General features: G+C 38.4%; 1 protein-coding gene across 23 annotated transcripts in view; it reads left to right on the top strand.

Annotated features, from left to right (window-relative positions):
* ABI2 (abl interactor 2) overlaps nt 1-21914 on the top strand; it is a 70709-nt gene that overhangs the window by 19029 nt on the left and 29766 nt on the right. For 8 of the 23 annotated variants that reach the window (XM_064161424.1, XM_064161377.1, XM_064161325.1 and 5 more), the window contains exons 2-3: nt 9953-10120; nt 18137-18313. In XM_064161424.1, the coding sequence (XP_064017494.1) occupies nt 9953-10120; nt 18137-18313 (345 nt within the window). Of the gene's footprint in view, nt 1-9952; nt 10121-14883; nt 14912-16751; nt 16791-18136; nt 18314-21315; nt 21334-21914 lie in introns of those variants that run through there. The other 15 variants (XM_064161368.1, XM_064161385.1, XM_064161319.1 and 12 more) reach the window with 4 other exon arrangements.

The raw sequence follows: 21914 nt of genomic DNA, 5'->3' as shown, positions 1-21914 counted from the left end.
GCTAACAGTCTGTGTATGAGAGGCTAGAATCCTGTTCTCACTCTACCAATATTGTGTGTTGTCCAGCACTATGGTAACAAGAGCAAAAGGTTGTGAAAACAGTCTTTGGCAGAAAAGTGAGCAGTTAAAGCTCTTAGGGCAGATAGGCAACAAATCTCTTAAGTAGGTACTGGCTTTGCTTAGCAATTTTCAGGGAGATCTTCTATCTGTCCTTTGCTTTTTGTTGATCATGGCAGTCTGTTTAGTTACTCTTCATCTTTTGTTCAGTTATAGATGGTTATCACTTAGTCTTACCACCGCTGTCAGCAGAGGCCGGCTTTCAATAGGCTGAACGTGGCTATCAGTAGCAAATGGACCTGTTATCTGCTTGTTTCTAGTCTCTCTTCCAGTGAGGACATGGTGAAAGTCCTGTGGGTTATGTGGATGGTTCTGATTTTTCAGTCAGCCAGCAGTGTATTTGTGTTGTGATGTTCATGTAATGCAGTTTGTGTGACAGAATTGGCACGGGTGGTGGTGTAGCACTGAAGCCAGAGACTTTGGCCTTTAGAGCATTTTGCAGTAGGAAAGGAAAGCTGTCCTGCTTGTTAAAAGCAGAGAGGGAAAAATAAAACCCAACAAACCAAAAACCAGGAGAATTTGAGGTCTTTAGAAATAGGTGATCATCTGCCACTGCAGCTTTAACAGGCTTTGCTAATTTGAGCATAAATCTATAGGTTTAGGAGTTTTAGTATGCTGCCAATGGTTCTTTTGCTTCCTAGAGGAGTATTGTATAAAGGTTTCTTGTTATCTACTTTTATATGTGAAATAAAAGAAGTTGGTTTTATTTTGGGCATGTATCTGAAGACAGTTTGTTCCTTTCAGCATGTCTGAATTGGCAACAGCTGTAAAATGTGCCAAATAAGAACAATTTCAAATTTAGGTAACTGATCACTGTGAAGGAATTTGTTATCCAAACGTGGTTATTTCCTAGAAATAGAAAAATGGTTATGCAAATTCTCACTCTGCTCTTCTGCCTTGGAAAGGACATACTCCTGTTTCCTGTTACCTGATAGCTATGCCTCTATTTCTCCAGATGTGTTTTTTTAGACGTAGTCATCAAAGTAGCTAATTTAAAATACAGCTTCCAGAATGATAACATTTTGGGGTATGCTCATGTGAGGAATAGAAACAGTGAACAGCAACTGATAGACTTGTGTTAGTTGGCTTGACAATGTGGAAGAGTTGTGAAAGTAACAGAATTGTTAATTGTAGACAGAAAGCAAAGGTTTTCCTGTGGCTTTTGTTCCTTGGGCCACTTTCTTCTTTTTCTCAAGCCTAGCAGAATGACTGCAGCACAGCTCAGTGGCAGCCTCATGTAGCTGTGGTAACTGATGCAGATGTGGTCTTAACACTTGCCTGCTTGTTTTTTGGGAGCTGCTGCCTGAATAGGGTGTCTTGTCTTATATGCTACAATTGCACACTGGCAATTACAAGTTGTCCTGCTATCTGTGTTGTCTGATTACATTAGTACATTAGACTGTCAGCTGTGAATTCCATGGCTGTGCATCCTGCTTAGCTTTTCTTGCTGAGATTGTAATGTTTGGCAGTGGACACTTGGTAGCAGAACCTGCTTCTACTGCCACAAGAGATCTCTGCCTTCATTCTAAATTAAAGCCATTTGTTGACCTCAGTCATTGCTGTGCAATGAACTGAGAATTTATAGTGGAATGAAGAAACTGGAAAAGTTGGGAAGTAACTCAGATGTTATGTAAGCCCTTGTGGTTGGATAATGTTTTGGGAAGCAGAAATAGACATCCTTTCTTAGAAGTTGTAGATTCCATCAGATTTCTTGAGAGAGATCTTTGCATCTGATTTTGCCAAGGAGAAAATATTTGATGCAACTAACTTTTTTGTACAGCAGAATGTAATTACTATGTGGTTGTGGTTTGTTCTAATTGATGAAAACCACTTTGCATCTGAAAGTGACCTGCAAATGCTGTGACTTCTTTTATTAAGTAGTTGTAAAATCAGATGGGAATTGATCAATGATTTTCACTTGTGCACTCAGTGAAAACTCCACACACTATAAAGTGTCCTTGGTGAATGAAGAGTTGTTGAACAGCAGATACATGAGGTGGTAAAAGCCTGTGGATCTTTGCTGTTTCTGAGGTTCTTCGTTTAGTGCATTTGTATCAGCTTAGTCTCTTATGATCACAAATATGTTGATTTTGTAGTGGTATGTTGTGGAGGCAGGGAATTAATGTGACTAAGTCAGGAATATATGTAAAAACAGAATTATTTTATTTTCCTGAAACCTGCCCCCAAAACTATATACAGAAATTAGTTTTAATTAGTAGATTCAGTTTGATTGAGAAGATCTTACAAGGATACCATAGATAACTTTCACTATTTTAGAAGTCAGGAGATGGAAAAGGCTAAGCTACTGAACATAGAATTCCCCACTATTAATCAGGCTGAGCCAAAAGTTTACTGACAGGTGAGTTAGGCTGTCTGAGAGAAAGGGTGTTCCAGATGCTTGTCAGCTTGTCTCTTTCAAAGGACATCTGAGGCTCGTTGGGCCTGTCCACCTTGCATAAGGGCAGTGCTTATGGTGGGCAGCCGTCCAAAGCAGGGACACTCCTGTCCCTCAGGAGCTTGTCCTTCAGAGCACCGTGGGACTCTTTCTGCAGGAACTATCCAGGCAGGGGAGAACTCTAAGGTGGGAACCCCAAGGTGGGAAGTATGCCAATGTTTACACCCTTCTTAGGCAAAGAGTTGATGTACTGCTTCCTAGGCGCGAAGACCACAACCAATCACCAGCCCGATTCCGGCGTGGGCATCTGCATCTTAAAAATTAGGAAGTCACACATGATCAAGTAATTTTTTGTGACAAGTAATGCATCTTTACAGTATCTGGTAGTCTGAAAAACAGAACAACCTGATACGAAACACTTTACAAAAGTATGAATACTGTTGGTTAGTTTATGGCATTGTTTTTTTCCAGGAGATCTAAGAGATCTCATTTCCTTCTGTTCTAAACATGTCAGTGTTTAGAACAAGCTTCTGCTTTTCTTATACTTGGTTCACCTGCCTCTTATGGACCAACTGTATGAATTGCATGGTATGCATTCTTCATTCTAGGAATGAGCAGTCCTGATAGTGAAGAAGTGAAGCTCTTTAGCAAGTAAGTATTTAATGAGGTAGTTTGCTAAAACAGAAAGCTGTTGTATTTTTCACTGCAGTTATGTAACTTTCTGGCTTGAATTCGGCATAATTATTGGATTAATGATGCTCAGTTTTCTCAATCATTTTTTCTAGCTTACAAAAGGACCTCAGAAAGCACTTGGATGGGCTATGCAAATACCATCTGTGCAGTTGAATAAACATGTAAAATATTTAATTATGTATGAAGCTTTCAGTATCTTCAAGGAATTCAGGAACAGTTAGAATGGAAAGGATGATGTAAGAGCTCAGTCTTCTATTTTTCACAGGAAAACTGAAGTGTGCTTTGTCAGTGTCACAGTTAGGCATGTTTTGTACTGAGTAACATCAGCTTGTTGAACTCACTTTTTGTCACATACATTAAAACTGAATTTTGTTTCATTAAATTGTATGTTTTGAACAACAACAAAAGATGCTGTATATGCTGGAGAAGTGATTATTAGATTCTTGACTAACTTCAAGTGTAGTTATTCCATGTCAAAACTGCTTAACCTCAACTTCTACCATCATGTTTAAATATTTGAAGTGGAGGGGCATTAATTGATTGCAAGATGGTATTTTTTCAAAATTAAGATTATTAATTTTGATAAAACTCTTGCTACCCACTCAGTAAATTTTAATAATCATTACCAGATTCTTTGCAATGGACATGAAAACATTATACAGATGATAGCATAGGATCTAGAACATTTAAGAAATAACTAGCAATAGCACAAACATTAAACTTGATTGAACTGGAAGATTCTTGCAGTCAGTCATAGCGCTTGATGGACTGAAGGTGCTCCTTTCTACTTTAAGGCAAAAGGCAACTGGTGAATTATAAGAGGCTTTAATTGTTTACAGAATATTGTTTCCCGACTCGTGGGGCTTGCTACAGCTTCAGACAGTACCCAAAACTCTTGCAGGGAGTTCTGTTGATGTCTTGTCAGCCTGTGAGGCTTGTAATTCTTCCCAGGTTTTACAGGCTACTGGGGAAAGAGGCAGATGATCTCTGACCTGGTCCTGATTCCTCTGGATAATCTCTGTGTCCCTTCCAGGGCTTCCCAGTCTTATCTGGAGGTTTTCAGGATGTCATGGCAGATGTGCAGTCTTGGCACAATGTCACGCTGGCTAAGCAGGCCTATTGCATGAAAGCATTTTTGCCTATTCCTGGTAAGATCAAAGCAGGCAGTTCACAAAGCATCAGGCTTCTTATGCAGCAGGGCTGATTTAGAGCTTACCATAGCATAATGCTGCAGAAGGCAATGGCAGAATCACTGCAGAAGTGAGAGCATGTTAGGCAGAAACAATGGCAACAGCAGCAAGCAGGCAAGCAAGCACATTGTCTCTACCTGCTCATCTCTTGTATCAGTGTAGCCTGAGATCTAATGGGCCTGTGGACACAGAATAGCCAATCAGAATGGCAGTTAACCAAGCTCAACCACATCAGGTGAAGCCATAGGCTTGCTTTACCCAAATTTGGGAAAGCAGTCTTTGCACAAGGCAGGCACCAGCCAAGTGTATGTATCTTGTTTACCACAGGATGTAAACAGGAGCATAACATGTCTGGGCAAAGCAGACTCAAAACCTCCAGGTTCTTTGTCAAACTCTTTCCTGCAGTTGCTTCTCCCCAGAACAGAGAGGGAGATCAGAAAAACATGTCTGGGCAAGCCAGTACATGTTCAGGCCTATTTTGGCCTGTTCAGACCTACCACAATGGTATTACTATTTCAGTGGCCCTCCAGTTTAGGAGGGACATTGAGATGCTTGAGCGTGTCCAGAGAAGGGCAACGAGGCTGGTGAGAGGCCTTGAGCACAGCCCTACGAGGAGAGGCTGAGGGAGCTGGGATTGTTTAGCCTGGGGAAGAGGAGGCTCAGAAGTGACCTTATTGCTGTCTACAACTACCTGAGGGGTGGTTGTGGCCAGGAGGAGGTTGCTCTCTTCTCTCGGGTGGCCAGCTCCAGAACGAGAGGACACAGCCTCAGGCTGCGCCAGGGGAGATTTAGGCTTGAGGTGAGGAGAAAGTTCTTCACTGAGAGAGTCATTGGACACTGGAATGGGCTGCCCGGGGAGGTGGTGGAGTCGCCGTCCCTGGGGCTGTTCAAGGCAGGATTGGACGTGGCACTTGGTGCCATGGTCTAGCCTTGAGCTCTGTGGTAAAGGGTTGGACTTGATGATCTGTGAGGTCTCTTCCAACCCTGATGATACTGTGATACTGTGAATATCAGTAGGGTGCTGAGTACATCTACAAGAGCATTACTAGTGGAGATAAAGAAGTTATTGTCCCACTCAGCACCTGGAGAACTGCATGCAGTTTTGGTCTCCACTGTATAAAAATTGAGCGATCTGTTTAAAGGCGTTTAATTTAGGTCAGGTCACTGAACACATACTTGCTGCCAGTTGTTGATCATGTTGAATGAAAGCTTTCTGACAGGTGAAGGATTTCAAGTACTCAAGGGTAATGATAAATGGTGATGACTCCTTTTGTTATAATGAACATAGCAGAATGTTGCTCTTGTTTTCAATATTCTGTATTGAAACAGTATTTGATATGTTACTGAAATTACTGTAGAGAGGCTATGAGTTTGGGGCCAAATTTGGCTAGAGAGTTTTGGTAGGTATGGCTATTGAAATAGTTTTTTCCTGCTTTACAGTCAGTTATGAAGCATATTGGTTGGTATTTTGTTGTTCTGAAGATCAGACTATCGGGTCTTAGTCGGATGAAGGTTATACTTGAATTTGGTTTGCTGACAACTTGAAATTGTTACCATTACCGTAAATCCCTTTTGTTACATAGTTACTTACTCAGATGTCAGGATAGAAGTTCTTTACAGTGAGGGTGTTGAGACACTAGAACAGGTTGCCCTGGGAGGTTGTGGATCCTCCCTCCCTGGAGGTGTTCAGGGCTAGTGGGAGGTGTCCCTGCCTGAGGTGGTGGGTTGGAACTGAATGATCTTTGAGGTCCCTTCCAGCCTAAACCATTCTGATACTGGTGTCTGCTGCTAGGTTTGAGCATGGCAGCAGATGTAAGCAATAACATTTGATGTTCATTGTGAGTGTGGACATCATTGGGAGCTTGATGGATAGGGACACAGGATAAGATTCTGTCTCTAGAATTTATTTTTTTTGCTAAGCACAACTAGTGCTGAACACAATTTGTGATTTCAAGATGAATTTTAACCAACATTTATTATTATTACACTTCCACAGGGAAACTTTAGATTTGCTCTAAGTATTTCGAATTATTTCTCCTGTTCAACACATGAGACTCAAGTTTTTGTCTTTTGAAAGGTCATTAATTTTTGGGGGGGGAGACTTGTGAAATGGCTTGCCAATAATAGGGCCAAATACTCAGTTTGAAAAATCAACACATTCTTCATCTTTCAGTATACAAGGAGCAAGTTCCAACCTTAATTTTACTATGTCAAGTGTAAGTGGGCTTTGCTTGAGAAAATTTTGGGCTCTCTGTAAATTTAAATAGAACAAATGGTAGCTGTTCAGTTTATCAGCCAAATACATAGAAGAGATCTCTCAATCAAAAGGATTTTTGTGCCAATAACAGTTCCAAGTGTGTTCTGCAGGACTTGTTGTTTTATGATATTTTTAATGCATTTGAACATGAGATGCCATTTCCTTCTTGGTTTGAAGTGGTGTGAATTAGGGTGACTTGACTTTAGCTGTTAGGTTACATCAGTGGAAGGGCTAAGCTGTGAACACATACTCACATTTGCACATCTTTAAGCACTAAAACCATAGCAGAGTCTCATTATTTCTAAAGTGATAGATTGTTTTCCTGGCTATTAATGAAAAAAACCCAACTGTTTGGTGGCTTCTACTCAGCTATTCTGTATATAGAATGTGCTAATGTAAATTGGCTGTTTCTGTTTCTATCAACAGAGTTTGTCAGCAGCTGCAGAGCAAAAAATGACAAGCTTCTGGTCGTTTTCATTATTGCCATTCATAAATTGTTTGACTAGCTGTGAAGGTGTGCAGTCATACATGTGCCTGCTGTAGTGATACTTGCAGGCTGAACTGAAATTATGAGTAGGGACAGGGAAAGAAAGAGTGCATTTGTAAGTGTGAGAGCAGAGACAAAGATCTCTATATTCCTTCATTCGGAAGTCCTTAAGCTGAGTTTGGAGCTTTTGTGTTTTTAATAAAAATCATGCTATCCCACTGCCTGTAAGTCTTGAGTTCTTAAACAGGGTCTGGGGAGATAGCTTTTATCTAACTTCTTCATGACTGAACATAAGGCAGCCTTTTGAAGTGTCCTGTGTTGGTGAACATCATCACACTGTGCTCAGAAAAGCTGTCTCTTGCAATTTTCAGTTCCTTCTGCTGCTGAGTCTGGTTTTGTGTGGGAAAGAAATAGCTAGGCAAGAATGCTTGCCTTCTGACTGTGACAGCATTCCTTCCTTTCTGCACTGTTGTGGGAGCTCTTCAATGGCTGAAGAGCAGCTGCTTTCATCTTCCTTTCTAGAAGCAAACTAGGAAGTGGTACTAATGTAGCTTGCAAGAAAAAAGAATGCTAACAGACCAACCAAAATGCCATTGCTGTTTGTGAACAGAGGAGAGGTTGCTCTAACATCTTTAATATGAGCTTTTAACCGAATGCCTGGACTTGTATTTTCATGTGTGTATTGTTTGTTGTCTTTTTTCCTTTGTTTTTCCCCTCAAAACCTAGCAATCTTCTTGTAAGAGTCTTTCTCCAAGGCCTCAGGAAATATCTTGGGCTGTAAGAATAATTTTCCTGAAACAGAGATATGCTTACTTTCAGTGATTCCCAAAGTAACACAGGATAAGATGGATGGCAGATTCAGCCTGTGCTGAAAGATACAGAATGATTTCATATTCCCCCTCTAGTAAAAGCACATTTCTTGAATCTTGATAGCTAGTCTTCTGTGAATAATAGATAAAGGAGAGAAAACGATGAACTATACTATTCTAATGGCAGGTGGGAATAGAGAGCATTTGACAACTGTTTTTTTTGAAAACAGCACCATCACCCTGAAGTGGATAGAGATGACCAAAAAATGAAATTCAGTATAGTCTAAAGCTATGGAAATGCAAAAGTTTCTTGGCACCTTAATTGTATCTTTTACTGGTTCTTAAATTTGTATTCTTTGTACTAAATTAGATCTTAGTCATGTGAACTGTTCCTCAGGGAGAAATGCAGAACCCTGACAACTAGACTCTTAGCTTATTAGTTTTGATGTTGTTTGAATTATATGTTTGTTTTAAACTTTTAGAGGCTGTCTTATGGCTTAATAGCTTAAGTATTTTTAAGTGCTCTATTACTAGAAGAATGGATCACGCTAATTCTTTACAGAAGGAAATACTGACAGTGTGAAAAAGCACACATATTTAAAAAGAAAACATGGACTACTTCTGAAAAATTATTCCTGTCACATTTTATTCAACTATCATTTTTATTCAGCTATCATTTTAAGGGAGTAATCATAGTTAATTCACTGTGATTGACCGTTTTTGGTAATAATGAGGTCTAAATAATTGGGAGAGGTGAGGAATGTGGTATTTAACAGACACTTGCAGACTGTTAGGAGGTCTATTTCAAGTACAAAATTTAGAAAAACAGAATAATTCTAAAGAGTTCAAACAAAAAAAGCGAACCAGTATCTTAGAGTCCTTTTAAAGTATATTGCTAAAATACTGTATAGATGTTGCACTGTAAGTATATAAGAAAAGATGGGCATGTTGTAAGGTAGGAGAGCCCTGCAGAGGGACCTGGACAGGCTGGATGGGTGGGCAGAGGCCAATGGGATGAGATTGAACAAGGCCAAGTGCAGAGTTCTGCACTTTGGCCACAACAACCCCAAGCAGCACTACAGGCTGGGGACAGAGTGGCTGGAGAGCAGGCAGGGAGAAAGGGACCTGGGTGTGCTGATAGATAGTAGGCTGAAGATGAGGCAGCAGTGTGCCCAGGTGGCCAAGAGAGCCAATGGCATCCTGGCCTGCATCAGGAACAGTGTGGCCAGTAGGACAAGGGAGGTTATTCTTCCCCTGTACTCAGCACTGGTCAGGCCACACCTTGAGTCCTGTGTCCAGTTCTGGGCCCCTCAATTCAAGAGAGATGTTGAGGTGCTGGAAGGTGTCCAGAGAAGGGCAACAAAGCTGGTGAGGGGCCTGGAACACAAACCCTATGAGGAAAGGCTGAGTGAGCTGGGGTTGTTTATCCTGGAGAAGAGGAGGCTCAGGGGTGACCTCATTACTGTCTACAACTACCTGAAGGGAGGCTGTAGCCAGGTGGGGTTGGTCTCTTCTGCCAGGCAAGCAGCGACAGAACAAGGGGACAGAGTCTCAAGTTGTGCCAGGGAAAGTATAGGCTGGATGTTAGGAGGAAGTTCTTCCCAGAGAGAGTGATTGGCATTGGAATGGGCTGCCCAGGGAGGTGGTGGAGTCACCATCCCTGGAGGTGTTAAGGAAAAGCCTGGCTGAGGCACTTAGTGCCATGGTCTAGTTGACTGGCTAGGGCTGGGTGCTAGGTTGAACTGGATGATCTTGGAGATCTCTTCCAACCTGGTTGATTCTATGATTCTATACTAGCTGAATTCCTTTCATAAAGTATAGAAACTTGGAATACAAAGTTAGTTATCTTTCTTGAAATTAAAGAAGAGGATGGCAAATGGTAACTTTGTAGAATTAATTTAACTTGTATAATTCTGTGTCCTTTAGAGATGGGCAAAAGGAGTTAATGCAAAGAATCTTTGTGAGAGAAACATTACTAAATAGACCTTTTATTTTTGCTTTTAGTCAACAGATAAGCAGCGAGCTCTGGAAGAAACTAAAGCCTACACAACCCAGTCATTAGCAAGCGTAGCCTATCTGATCAACACTTTGGCCAACAATGTTCTGCAAATGCTGGATATCCAGGCATCCCAGCTTCGGCGCATGGAGTCTTCAATCAACCATATTTCACAAGTGAGACATTTTTTCTGATTACTTTTTCCCACTCTTGATGCTTGAAATTGTAGAGTGAGTAAAAGTCTCACCTGACATTGTGCGAATGAAAGATATCGTTACATTTAAAACAGAAGGATTCATTTCTTTGTATATTAATCCTGGGGATGGGTCTCATTTAGCCACTGTGTATCTGTTAGTGTGAGCATTTTACATAGAATAAGAGATTAAATGTATCCTTGGTAGATTTATTGCTTGGGGAAGGGGGCATTCTGCACTAGTGAAAAGCACAGAAAAAGTCACTAGTGGAAAAATCAGAATATTATGTTAGAGGAAAGGTTAAACTTTCCATTTCCTGTTTGGTAGTTTGGTGATTTGATATTGATTGGCTACAGACACTTAAAGAATTAAGAAATGGATGCTGGAAAACATGTCTTGCCTTCTTTTTACTTTTCCTTTTGCTATAATAATGGCATCTAATGACAGAAGCATAAATGATAAAAACAGTTTGCATCTGGCTTTTCCTAATAAAATGTACTTTGTAAGGACATGAACAGAAGACAAAATTAACATTTCACCTTTGTGGATGGGTGCAGAACTCCTGCTAATTTTTACACGTTTTTCTGAGCAGCAATAAACTGAATTACTATCAGGAACCTGTGTCCTGTCACCGCAATGATGAGAGAATTTTGACTACCATAATGCTCCGAGGATGAGTAGTTTATTTAGTGGAGATTTATGTGCTGGTGATGGATTAAAAGAGAAATTAGGAGCAATGAAACAGCACTTCTGGTATTTCTGTTACTGGGGAGTTGGTTGACATCCATATTGAGTACTTTGTGTCTTATTTGAACAATACATTTTGGCTGTGAGGATTTTCTGGTGTCACGTCATAATGTCGTAAGTTAAAATAAAGAATATCATGACATTTACAAACACATTTGAAAATAGGAGTTGTGTAAGGTAGGAAGTAAGCAGATCAAGCTAATTGGTTAGCTTGCTGATGCTGAAAAGATTGCTAAACTGGTAGAAGTTTGAACTAGCAAAAGAAGTGAACAGTTTTATGCTATCTTAATGGGTTGGGTTGAATTGTCTCACTGAGGGGTCATATGAATTGCAGAGCAGTAACAAGGGAAGGTGTGGGGAGGATTTTCCCTTCTAGTTGTAGTATGCTATTAGATTGCCTCAGTTGCCTCATGCAGCTGCAAAAATAAACTGGTTAGGTTTGATTTCTTCAGCTATGTGCTTCCTGTGTATATGCCTCTGTGTGTGCTTGTGTATGTATGTGCTTGACAGGCTAGTACCAGCTGATAGGTGTTTGAGCTATTTGATATCCCAACACAAACACATATACTGTATTTTGCATTTTATAGGTGTGCAAAGTTCATTTTGTCACACGGTGTCTGTAAAGTAGCTTTTGGGGAAATGGCCACAATATTTCAATACTTTTTATTTTTCTTGTGGGAAGCTGAGATTTATGCAGATCAAGATGCTAGGTTACATTGTGTTTGGAATTTATAGGAAATGATTGGTTATTTGAAGTAAAGCAGTAAATTATTAGTGCCTAACACGTAAAGAAGATGTGTCTGCCAAAAATCATAGACTGCACTTGAACAACAACAAAGAAGTTAAGGTTTTTTGATTTGTTGTTTCAATTTCAGTATGTATCCTTTATGTGTAAGATACTCCCCAAATCTTCATAGAAGAAATGATAATCAGAGGAGGAGACATAATTAGAATTTGGGATATTACGTGCACAAAGTGTGTTCATCCAAGGAACTTTATTAGTTTGAATGGAGTACATTGAAGAGTGGCACTGTATCCCATGGCTACCAGTGTTATAGATGGTTGTGTTACCTGTCTGACTTTCCATGGTTATTTTTCTTTAAAAAAAAGGAATTTATTTTATGATAATTTTTGTGTAATATCTTTTCAGGAAGTTGGATTGTACTTCTCCTAGAACAGGCTTAATATACTGGGAGTAAAGTTAATTTGATCATTTCTGGTACCACTTAAAATGCCTCACAGCGTATTGCCTCATTGCCAAATTATGATTTCAGCCAGTCTGAATTGAAATGATGTCAGTAATGTAGAAGAGGAAAACAGGTTGGTAACTACCATCTGTTCACAGTGCAGTATTGCATTAATGTTTTGTTCAGTGAGCATTGGTATTTCAGTTTGGAAAAAAAATAATGCAAAATATGATACCTGGACCTGTAAACCTGCTTTTAATTTTGATTTGAAATTACATCAAAAGAAGGATGCAAAATAATTTGGCTATTAGAAAGTTTTCTTCAAAAGTGTTTGGGTTTTTTTTTTGTTCCAGTGTAGCTGAAAGTGGAAGACATAGAGGATAAAATATCCTAGTTCTCTGTTCATTGATAGGATGTGAATTTATATCAGTTTCTGTGTTTCCTTCTAAATGCTAATCAAAGAGCTGAAAAGGAAGCTAATAATCATTTGTTTCTTCAGATTATATATATGTCCTGAATAAGGAAATAATTGCTACTGGAACTATTTTTATGCAAGCCATTAAATCCTATTGGCTTAAAAGTTAGGTTTACTTTGATTTGGTCTGAAAGCTGGTGAACCTATTTTTATTTGCCTTCTTGAGCCTTGTCCAGAACCAGATGATACACAGTGTTTCATATTTGAGCAAAAATTTAAATCCTAAATCAGATCACCCATGTAAATATTTATACTTGTTTAAAAAATAATGGTTCTCATTTTCAAATTAGCATATGCTGTGAAATGTTGCTGATGTCCACATTCTTTAAATCTATCTATCAGATTTTAAGGTTTTACTGTTTGTGTGATGAGAATACACTGAGTTAGCAAGGTAATATTAAGAATTATATAAACAAGCATGTTATCACAAAGATGAGTGATCATGGTGACTTTCCACCAATGGCACTGCGTGATAGAGATATCTACTTCATCCTCTTACAGAATTTGGCTCTTATGATATTGGTCATGAGAATAAGTATTGATAGATCACAGACTTGAACTTCTCTGTAGTCAGCATTTGTTGTTTAGGAGAACTGTAGCAAGATGTGTAAGCTAGTTGGTCTCTGCAGGGAAGTTCAGTTAAATCTGCCGTTGCTAAGTCTTGTAACCGTTTTCTGTTGTTCTGTTCTTGCAACCTAGAAGAAAATCCAAACTCTTTCAAAAATGGTAATGCAAATCTAATTTTCCCAAGTATGTATTACCTGTTTATGGAGCAAGTAGCTTTTCAACATTTTTGTATCATTATGACCTCCTTCTTTTGTGTGCATACATTCATGCAACTTGAATTGAGGCAATTAATGTCATCTTTCTGGCATCAAAGCTGTATAGGCACTGATTTAAAAACAATGGCCCTGTTTTCAAGGTAATTTGCAATTTATTTAAATTCTTTCAAATTAAACTTTTTTTTTTAAAGCACACAAACACTAAGCAATGTTTTCTTCTAGGATTTCTTTTTCTTTCTTTTTTAACTGAATTCTCAAATTCATTTGTTTCTTCAGATTATATATGTGTCCCTAATAAGGAAATAATTACTACTGGAACTATTTTTATTCAAGTCATTAAATCCTGTTGGCTTAAAAGTTAGGTTTACTTTGATTTGGTCTAAAAGCTGGTGAACCTATTTTTATTTGGCTGACAGACTTGTAATAAATGTATCAATTTAAGTGTTTTGAGAAGAGCAAGTAATCAAGGTTTGCAGAGACTTATAACTTCCAAATTTCACTACCATCTAGACTTCCAAATGGTGGTTTTAACCCCAGCTGGCAACTATACACCACACAGCCACTAGCTCACTACCCCTGCCAGCAGGTTGTGAGGAAAGAATCAGAAGGGTAAAAGTTAGTAAAACCTGTGGGTTGAGATAAAGGCAGTTTAGTAATTAAAATAATGATAATGATGGCCATGGTAATAAATTGTAATGAGAAGGGAAAATGACAGAGAGAAAACCTAACAAAGAGTAGTGATGTGAATGAAAACGTTTGCTCATCATCATATGATTGATGCCCAGTCAGTCCCTGAGCAGCAGCCCTCCTGCCAACCTCCCCACAGCTTTATATGGCTGAATGTGATGTGAAATTATGTGGAATATGCCTTTGCTCAATTGGGTTCAGCTGTCCTGGCTGTGTACACTTAAAGCTTGCTATACACCCCAGCCTACTCACCCCAGTCCTGTGAGAAGCAGGAAGGGCTTTGGCTCTCTGTAAACACCACTCAGTAATAACAAAAACATCAATGCTATTTCCAGCATGAAGCCAAAACATAGCCCCATGGTAGCTACTGTGTAGAAGATTAACTATCCCAGGCAAAACCAGCTGAAGTACTAACTTAATCCCTCAAGAATTTCACTTACAGGTAGAAGAGAATATTTCTCAAAACTCTTGAATTCAAATTGAAGTGGTAAATAATGTTATCTTTTAGCAGAAATCAGTCCCAGAAATTATTTAATATTATTTCTATTTTAATTTTTACAAATGTTGAAGCTGTTTTTACTGAATTCAATATGGAAACTTGATATTTGAAAATGGCCAGAAAGATTCTAAGGCGGAAAAAAAAATGCAGTGGTTTATACCTTACCCCTCTACTTAAGCTATCTCTTGGCTTATTACAGGCAGCTTGGAAAGAATATGAGAAAGTGGTAATAATGAGTCTAACTGCTAAAGACCTGTCATTTAAAAGCTTTTGCCAAAGATAATGGAGCTTTGGAGGGGGGAGGAATGCAAAATAATACTGTAAGGAAATTGAAATTTCTTGTTAGAAAACACTGTTCTATGTTATAGAAGGATACAGTGTATCTCATCTACTTTTGCTGACAAACTTCCCACAACAGGTGTTTTGTCAGCCCATGTCTAAGCCCAAAAACTTCTCAAGAGAAGTTTCTGAACTGCTGAATAAACATTTTGCAAGCATTCCTCTGCTGCACTTAAAGGATTTATGCTAGTACTGCAGTCAGTAATAGTGTGTGTTGAGGATGAATGTTTCGGTTTTCTTTAGTTGCAGGTTAAGCTTTGTTCCTCTCTCTACTAATCAAATATTCAATGTTCCTTTCTGCTGTTTTATAGATGTCTTAAGGTGTTACAACTCCAGTAGTCTATTAGGCAAGAAAATGATATTGTGGAAAAAGCAGCTAGCAGTACAGTTTTTTCAATACAATTATAGTAATATGTACCAAAATTAGGTGGTTTTTCTATACTCTTAGCCATTCTGTAGCTATTTGAGGTAAAAGAGATGTTCTGAATCATCATTAAAGAGAATTCCTGTTAGATGGGCTTTGTTGTTTGCTACTGCCTCACTGATTTTAGCCCTTAAATAAACTGATTGTACTTACAGTTCTTAGGAATAGTTAGAAACCCACGCTTTTCATTCGTGGAAATAAATTTTCACAGTGCCAAGATACAGCTGCTACTATAACATGCACATTACCTATCTGCACTTACATTGTATTTGTAGGTAATTGCATAAGAAAATGTTAGAAGAACATCTTTAAAGTTGCAGAGGCTAAGTGCTTGAAATGGAGAAAAAGGAAGAAGTCATCTTTTTTCTTTCTGATTGTTGGCTGAAATTAAGGCTCTGAGGCTGTAGTGTCCTAGGCATAAACTAGTTTTGAACAACCAGGTTCAGACCATAAGATTTCAGTATTTTGACAAATATGAAAAGTCATATAGCATTTGGGATGCAGCTGTTACAGCTGAGGTTAACATTCTAGTAAGTGGTGTCAGAGGCATGTGAGACAAAGACTATAACACGAGTTCATAGGTTCGTAGAATGGCTAGGTTGGAAGAAACATGAAAGGTTGTTTAGTCCCCCCTGCCCCTGGCCATGAGCAGGATACCTTCTGCTAGATCAGGTTGCTCAAGGCCTCCTCTGGCCTGGCCTTGAGCACCTCAAGGCAGGCGACATCCCCAGTCTCCCTAGGCAACCGATTCCAGCGTCTCGCTATCCTTACTGTAAATAATTTCTTTCTGATATCTAGTCTACGTCTACCTGCTTCAGGAGTTGGTGTAATGTTTCTACATTTCTCTAGTGATCTGTCTGGTTCACAGCTGAAGTCTGAGATTGAGTTCTTCAGGGTATTAAATGTGAGACTGTCCTCCAAGTTGTTGCAATCTTGTACCATTATCTTTTCAAGAAAGTAAGTGTTTTCTAACCTCTCATCAAACAAGAGGAGGATTCTCTTGGTATGACTGCTATTAATTCCAGGACTCCTCCTTCAACTGTGCTGCAAAAGCAAATGTGTGGCACAGAAGTGATAAAATATTGAATCTTACCACAATGCAGACTGGTACACATTGATAGTCTCACCTGGAATGTGCTTGTACAATCAATATTCTAAGAGCTCTAAAGATCTGATGTGCAGAATTGTTTTGGAGGATGGTATACAGATCTGGTCATCACAAGGAACTTTATCAGCAGTAACTGAAATATATGTGTTTCTCTTAAGCTTGTACAAACCGTGAATATCTGCAGTGTTTATACACTGGCCAAATCTGGGTGGGATTTCCTTGAGGGTGATGGAGGATGTGCCCCAGATAGTGTCACTTCCTCTATTAAACTTCAAATTGTTGCTCAAAAGACTTGAGCTTTCCAAAGAGAGGATTGCTGACATATTTTGACAGTGAATGATCTGTTTTCTAGATTTAAGTAGTAGCTGTGGAGCTCTGGTACAAACTGTAGTTTAGTCCTGGAGGTGGCAGGAAGTGTACATGATAGAGCTGTATGCAGGTCTTATTTTTAGTGAAACTGCATGATCTTGAAAATACAGGGCTGGGAAATGCTAGGTAATCTTGACAGATAGTAATTTCACATTCCTTGTAATGCCCTGGTACTTGTGGAAAATCTTCTCTGGAAAGAAAGTGAAGAAGCAACTTCTTGGAAGTGTTGTTTTGTTAAAAAAAATGTGTTTTTTTTTAAAGGTTGTGGTGGTTGCACAAAGGTAACACAGGGTTTTGCTGGTTCTGCTATCAGCACACCCAAAAGGGTGAAACAGCATAACCAATCTCACTACCTCACTCCTTGCCCACAGAAGAATAAAATGTAAAAAATGTGTTATGGAAATGAGTTTTTACATGTTCCTTGGTTGTTACAAATCCTGTCTCCTGACTGTGAAAAGCCTTTATGGTGCCATTCATCGCCACTGAAGTGGTAACAAATCCTGTGAATGTTTAGAAATCCTAATGGTATTTTATTTTTTTTCAGCCTGTAGCTAAAATGCTTATTCACAACTCTGGCAAATTTTCCTTAAGGAAAACTGTTTTGTGAGCAAGGAATTATTTTTGTTTTCAATGATGCAATCAACTCCATGCCCCATGAATAACAGTTTTTACTTTCCTGGAAGGGATAGGTAAACTTTTTTCCTAGTCTTATGACCAAACAAAATTTGAGTGCATGTATTTAGGCAACAAATTTTTGATGGGCTTTGTCCTGCATTAGAGATTTGCCTGTGGTAGTCATTGTGGAGGGGGAGGGGTTTTTGGTGTAGGCCTCACATGTTCTAAGTGAATGCTGGGGGCTTAACCAGTGGCTTTGTTGTGGGTGAATGATACTGAGCACCTAAATTTAATCATCTCTGCGTAATGAGTGCTAGTTAATGCCTGAAATACTTTGTCAGTTTGAGCAAAATTTTATTCTGTGATATGCCTACCAGTCCTATCTTAGCAAACTGTTTTACAGTGTGAGAAAACCTGCTCGTGGTTTGGTTTTCAGGTCATAAGGTTTGGGACGGTAGGCTTATGCTTCATCTATTTAGAGCATATTTCAAACAGCAGCTTAGGGAGCAACTGTAAAATTAAAAAGGATAATTGAAGGAATCAATTAAAGCAGTGTCTGTAAATTAATGGGAACTACTAAGAATGGAAAGGAGAAGGAAGTTAACAGTAAGTTGAGCAAAGATGATGTAATCAAGTGTATGTAGTGATATGTTTAGCACAGTATACAGAGATCTTTGAAACGCTGGAACTAATTCAATTATTTTTATATACTGCCTCTGTATTCAAATGCATACAACTGTTAGTAAATACACTGCGTCTTTTGTAGACGGTGGACATTCACAAAGAGAAAGTTGCTAGAAGAGAAATTGGTATCTTGACTACAAACAAAAACACCTCAAGAACTCACAAAATCATTGCACCAGCTAACTTGGAGCGACCAGTTCGCTACATCAGGAAACCTATTGATTATACAATTCTAGATGATATTGGACATGGAGTGAAGGTAGGTGATATTGTTAAAACAGCCAAATTGCTGTAAATACATTGTCTTTGTATATTTTAAAAATAACCTGATGCTTTTCATGGTATATACCAGTTTCTCCTTGCCTGGCCAGTCTGTCTAAACACATAAGAGGAGTTGCGTCAAATTCGCAGTTGCTCTTTTCCATTCCATTGCCCTACTTGTTCTAAACCTTGTGACCCCACTAAGTCTTACTTCTGAGGATACTTGGGACTGTTTGTCTCACCTTCTAAAATGCTTCTAAATACTTTCTTGTGTGATGCTGCTCTTAAACTGTCACTTTCCTGCCTGAATTAGCACCATATGATATGATCCATCTGTAATTGTCGCTGGTTTACTTTGAAAGTCACATGAAGAAAGGTTTTGCATGAGAAGTATTATGTGCTGCTCCCTTTTCTTCTTTCTGTCAAAGTCAGTTAAGTCAGTCAAGGTCTTCTCAACATCCTGTTCATTAACAGGAAATCTTTTGTTTCCATTCTTTACCAATAGAGTCAACATCAGTTTGTAATTCCAAATAGATTTTAAAAGGAAAAGAAGTGCCTCTAAGCCTAATTTGGAATACCAAGCCAAACAATGAAAGCCCAGCATTAATAACTGCAGTTTTGAGCAGGAATCTATGACTAGTCTTCTGTTAAAATCTACCTCCAGATCTTAAAAGCAGAACTCCTTCTGGATGTGGATGGAACATAGTGACTTGTAGGATTACTGTTGCTAATACTGTAATGATCACTTTTGTAAAAGGAGATTATAATTGAACTTGTTAAAGAATTGCTTTGCAGCACAATATTATTTAGCACTGACTCTAAACCATTATAAATTGATATCCCACTTGCCTAAATGCAGCAGAATCATGCTCGCTGTGGTGCAATGAATTGCATTCTTCTGAAAGAACATAGTTCATCAAATGGATGAGGAGTCAAATGGATTATTTACATCAATTTTTATGGTTGTGATATGTTAAAATGTCTTAAAAATTATATTTACAGTGCAAAGTATTTATCTAGAAAATGAAATTTGTGAAATAATAAGCAGAGAACTTAAAATAATTTTATCCTTAAGATCTGTAGATGTCTTCCCATAAGGGTTAATCCTGCATTTAGCACAAAAGAAAGAACTATTGTCTTGCTGATGGGGAGAAAGTTGTCAGTTGTGCTTGTGAACTTGTTGGTTTTGTTCTGCTTGGGTAACTACAGATTAGTTTACTAGGTCTGGAGACCAGAAAGGAGGAAAAATTAAAAGGGGATAGGAACTTTAAATTTGCCTATTTATAGCTCTTTATTGCTTGAGCTTTGACACTTTTCAAATAAATGACCAGGAGTTACTGAATAAATAGAGTTCCAGTCAGCATCAGGATGCCTTAGTCCACATTCTTTGTCCTCTTTATACATTTTCTGCTGTAAAGATTTCCTTCTAGTTATGCGTTGTCAGGACAGTCAAAGAGCTAATGCAGCAGACATTCATTGTAAGCCCTGAGAAAGATGTCAAACTGGACAGAGAACAGTACAAGATAAAAAAGAGAGCAGCATCCTTGGTTGAAAAATCCAGTATGGCATGTTGAGAGAAGTGGTATAGGCACTTGAGCCCCTGTTTCTTCTATTTAGAAATTTGAAGCACCAGTAAATACCATCTTCAGGGAGAAGCACTCTACAACATGTTTTCTTAATAGATGAGGGGAGAATTTAAGTGCTACTGTACTATTCCAGCAATTCCTCCTTGAATTCCCTTCACAAAGCTACAATGCTTCAAAAACCTAAAGCACTTGTTGTCCAAGAGAGACTTAATTTGATTTTTTTTTTGTTTCCTGAATCACAAAGTCTTCCAATCTGTCCTTCCCTCCAAAGAGACCAGTCAAGAAGATGGAGAAGAAAAGAAGTGACATCTGGTTCATTCATAGTGATGTGTAGTAAGGCACTGTAGTTACCAGGCAGTGCTGCCATGCAAAACATTTATGCTCATAGGCCCTCTAACATGGTTGGCCTCTCTGGCCAGTACAGGGGGACCTGGTTTTTCAATGTAGCTGAATGAAGTACAGACTGTTTTAGTTAATAGATTCATTAACCTTTAAACCCACACCCAGGATATTTTTCTGGTAAATGAGATTGTTTCTCTTCTAATATATTAGGATCTTTTTGAAATGGGTGAAACAGAGTAGTTGTTCTGGATGCACCACTGTTGTGATTCTGCGTGTTTAATGTAAGAGATGAAATGATGTGTTTAGATTGGTTGAATGGAGAACAGATCAAATTGTATTCAAATGGAAAGACTAGTAATTTTGAAAACACTAAAATATAAGACTTAATGTCAAAAAGCTAGCACATAAACAGCAAAGTGTTTTAGAAACTTGTTAATGTCTTAGGAGTATTTTTTGAACTGTGTATTATGTGGTGCAGTATCCATACAGAGTATTGTATGTACAAGATGTCATGGTTTGCTCTTGATCTTTGTTTGGGAGAGCAGACTTCATGGCACTAGATTGAGTTAACTAACTGCATTGTCTAGGCAAGGACATATATTAGCTTAATATTTCAGAGGCTTCTGTTTCAAATAGTTATAAGTATGCTAACACATGTTACAGTTGAAATGAACTCAGGGTATTGATAAGGCTAGCCTTTGACAGGTCAAATACATTAATCTCTGAAGTTAATCCATCTAGATCTCTCAATCCATTCTGAAAACAAAAGCTGACTTTTAGCACTGCAGGAACTTGAGTAAACTGTGTACAAGCAATTGAGCATTAATTTTAAGCTGTTGGTCTAAAACCTTTTTGGTAATGTATATTAAAAGTTTCAGCTTGAAAATCTTTTGTTCATGACACATTCTGCTTTAACCACTCTTTCTATGGTCTACTGATACATTATTTTGTTAATGCTGAATGCTTAACTTTTTTCTTTCTTTTTCCTTTCTCTTCATATCCTGAAGTTCCAACTAACCTTTCAATGCTTTTTTTTCCTTACCTCTTTTATTTGCTCCATTTATGCATTAAGTGGTTGCTTAGATTTAAGGTAAGAAACCCCAGGGCTGGATTTCCATTCTTATTCTTCTGAGACTATTACACACGGGGAGATGATTAATGTGCTAACTGATTGTAGCAGAGAGAGCCACACCTGCTCTCCCTCCTGTGTATCAGTCCTTCTGTTGAATGATTCCAATGCAGGTAAACATTTGTGATCTAAACTAATGTATTTATGTAAGAAACTAACTCAGTTCATTTAAAAAGTTTTGTGACAAAATATTAACCACATCATTTACAAGGGAGGAATGTTGTGCTAACCTTGTGTAGACAAAAAGGTACATGAATAGGTAACAGCTGAATATGAACCTCCCCCTGTGTAATACTCTTTTTATCCTATATACGGTGTAAGTTACAATTTGATTTGGATTAATGTTTCAGTGTGAGACTGCTCAGATAATGGGCTTCAAAGATGTGTAAAAAACATTAAAATCTGAATATTATTTTTTTAAAGTTGCAGTATCCTTAAGTTTTTCAGAAACTACTATCACTGTTTAAATACTGAGAGGCACCTGTATATGGACATTTTCACAAATTTTGTAGTTGTGTGAAATACTTAATAACTCTTGAAAA

The sequence above is a fragment of the Pogoniulus pusillus genome, chromosome 2 (assembly GCF_015220805.1).
Source record: "Pogoniulus pusillus isolate bPogPus1 chromosome 2, bPogPus1.pri, whole genome shotgun sequence".
Classification (NCBI taxonomy): domain Eukaryota; kingdom Metazoa; phylum Chordata; class Aves; order Piciformes; family Lybiidae; genus Pogoniulus; species Pogoniulus pusillus.
Note: the sequence above shows the minus strand (reverse complement) of the source record. Positions and strands in the feature narration are given on the sequence as shown.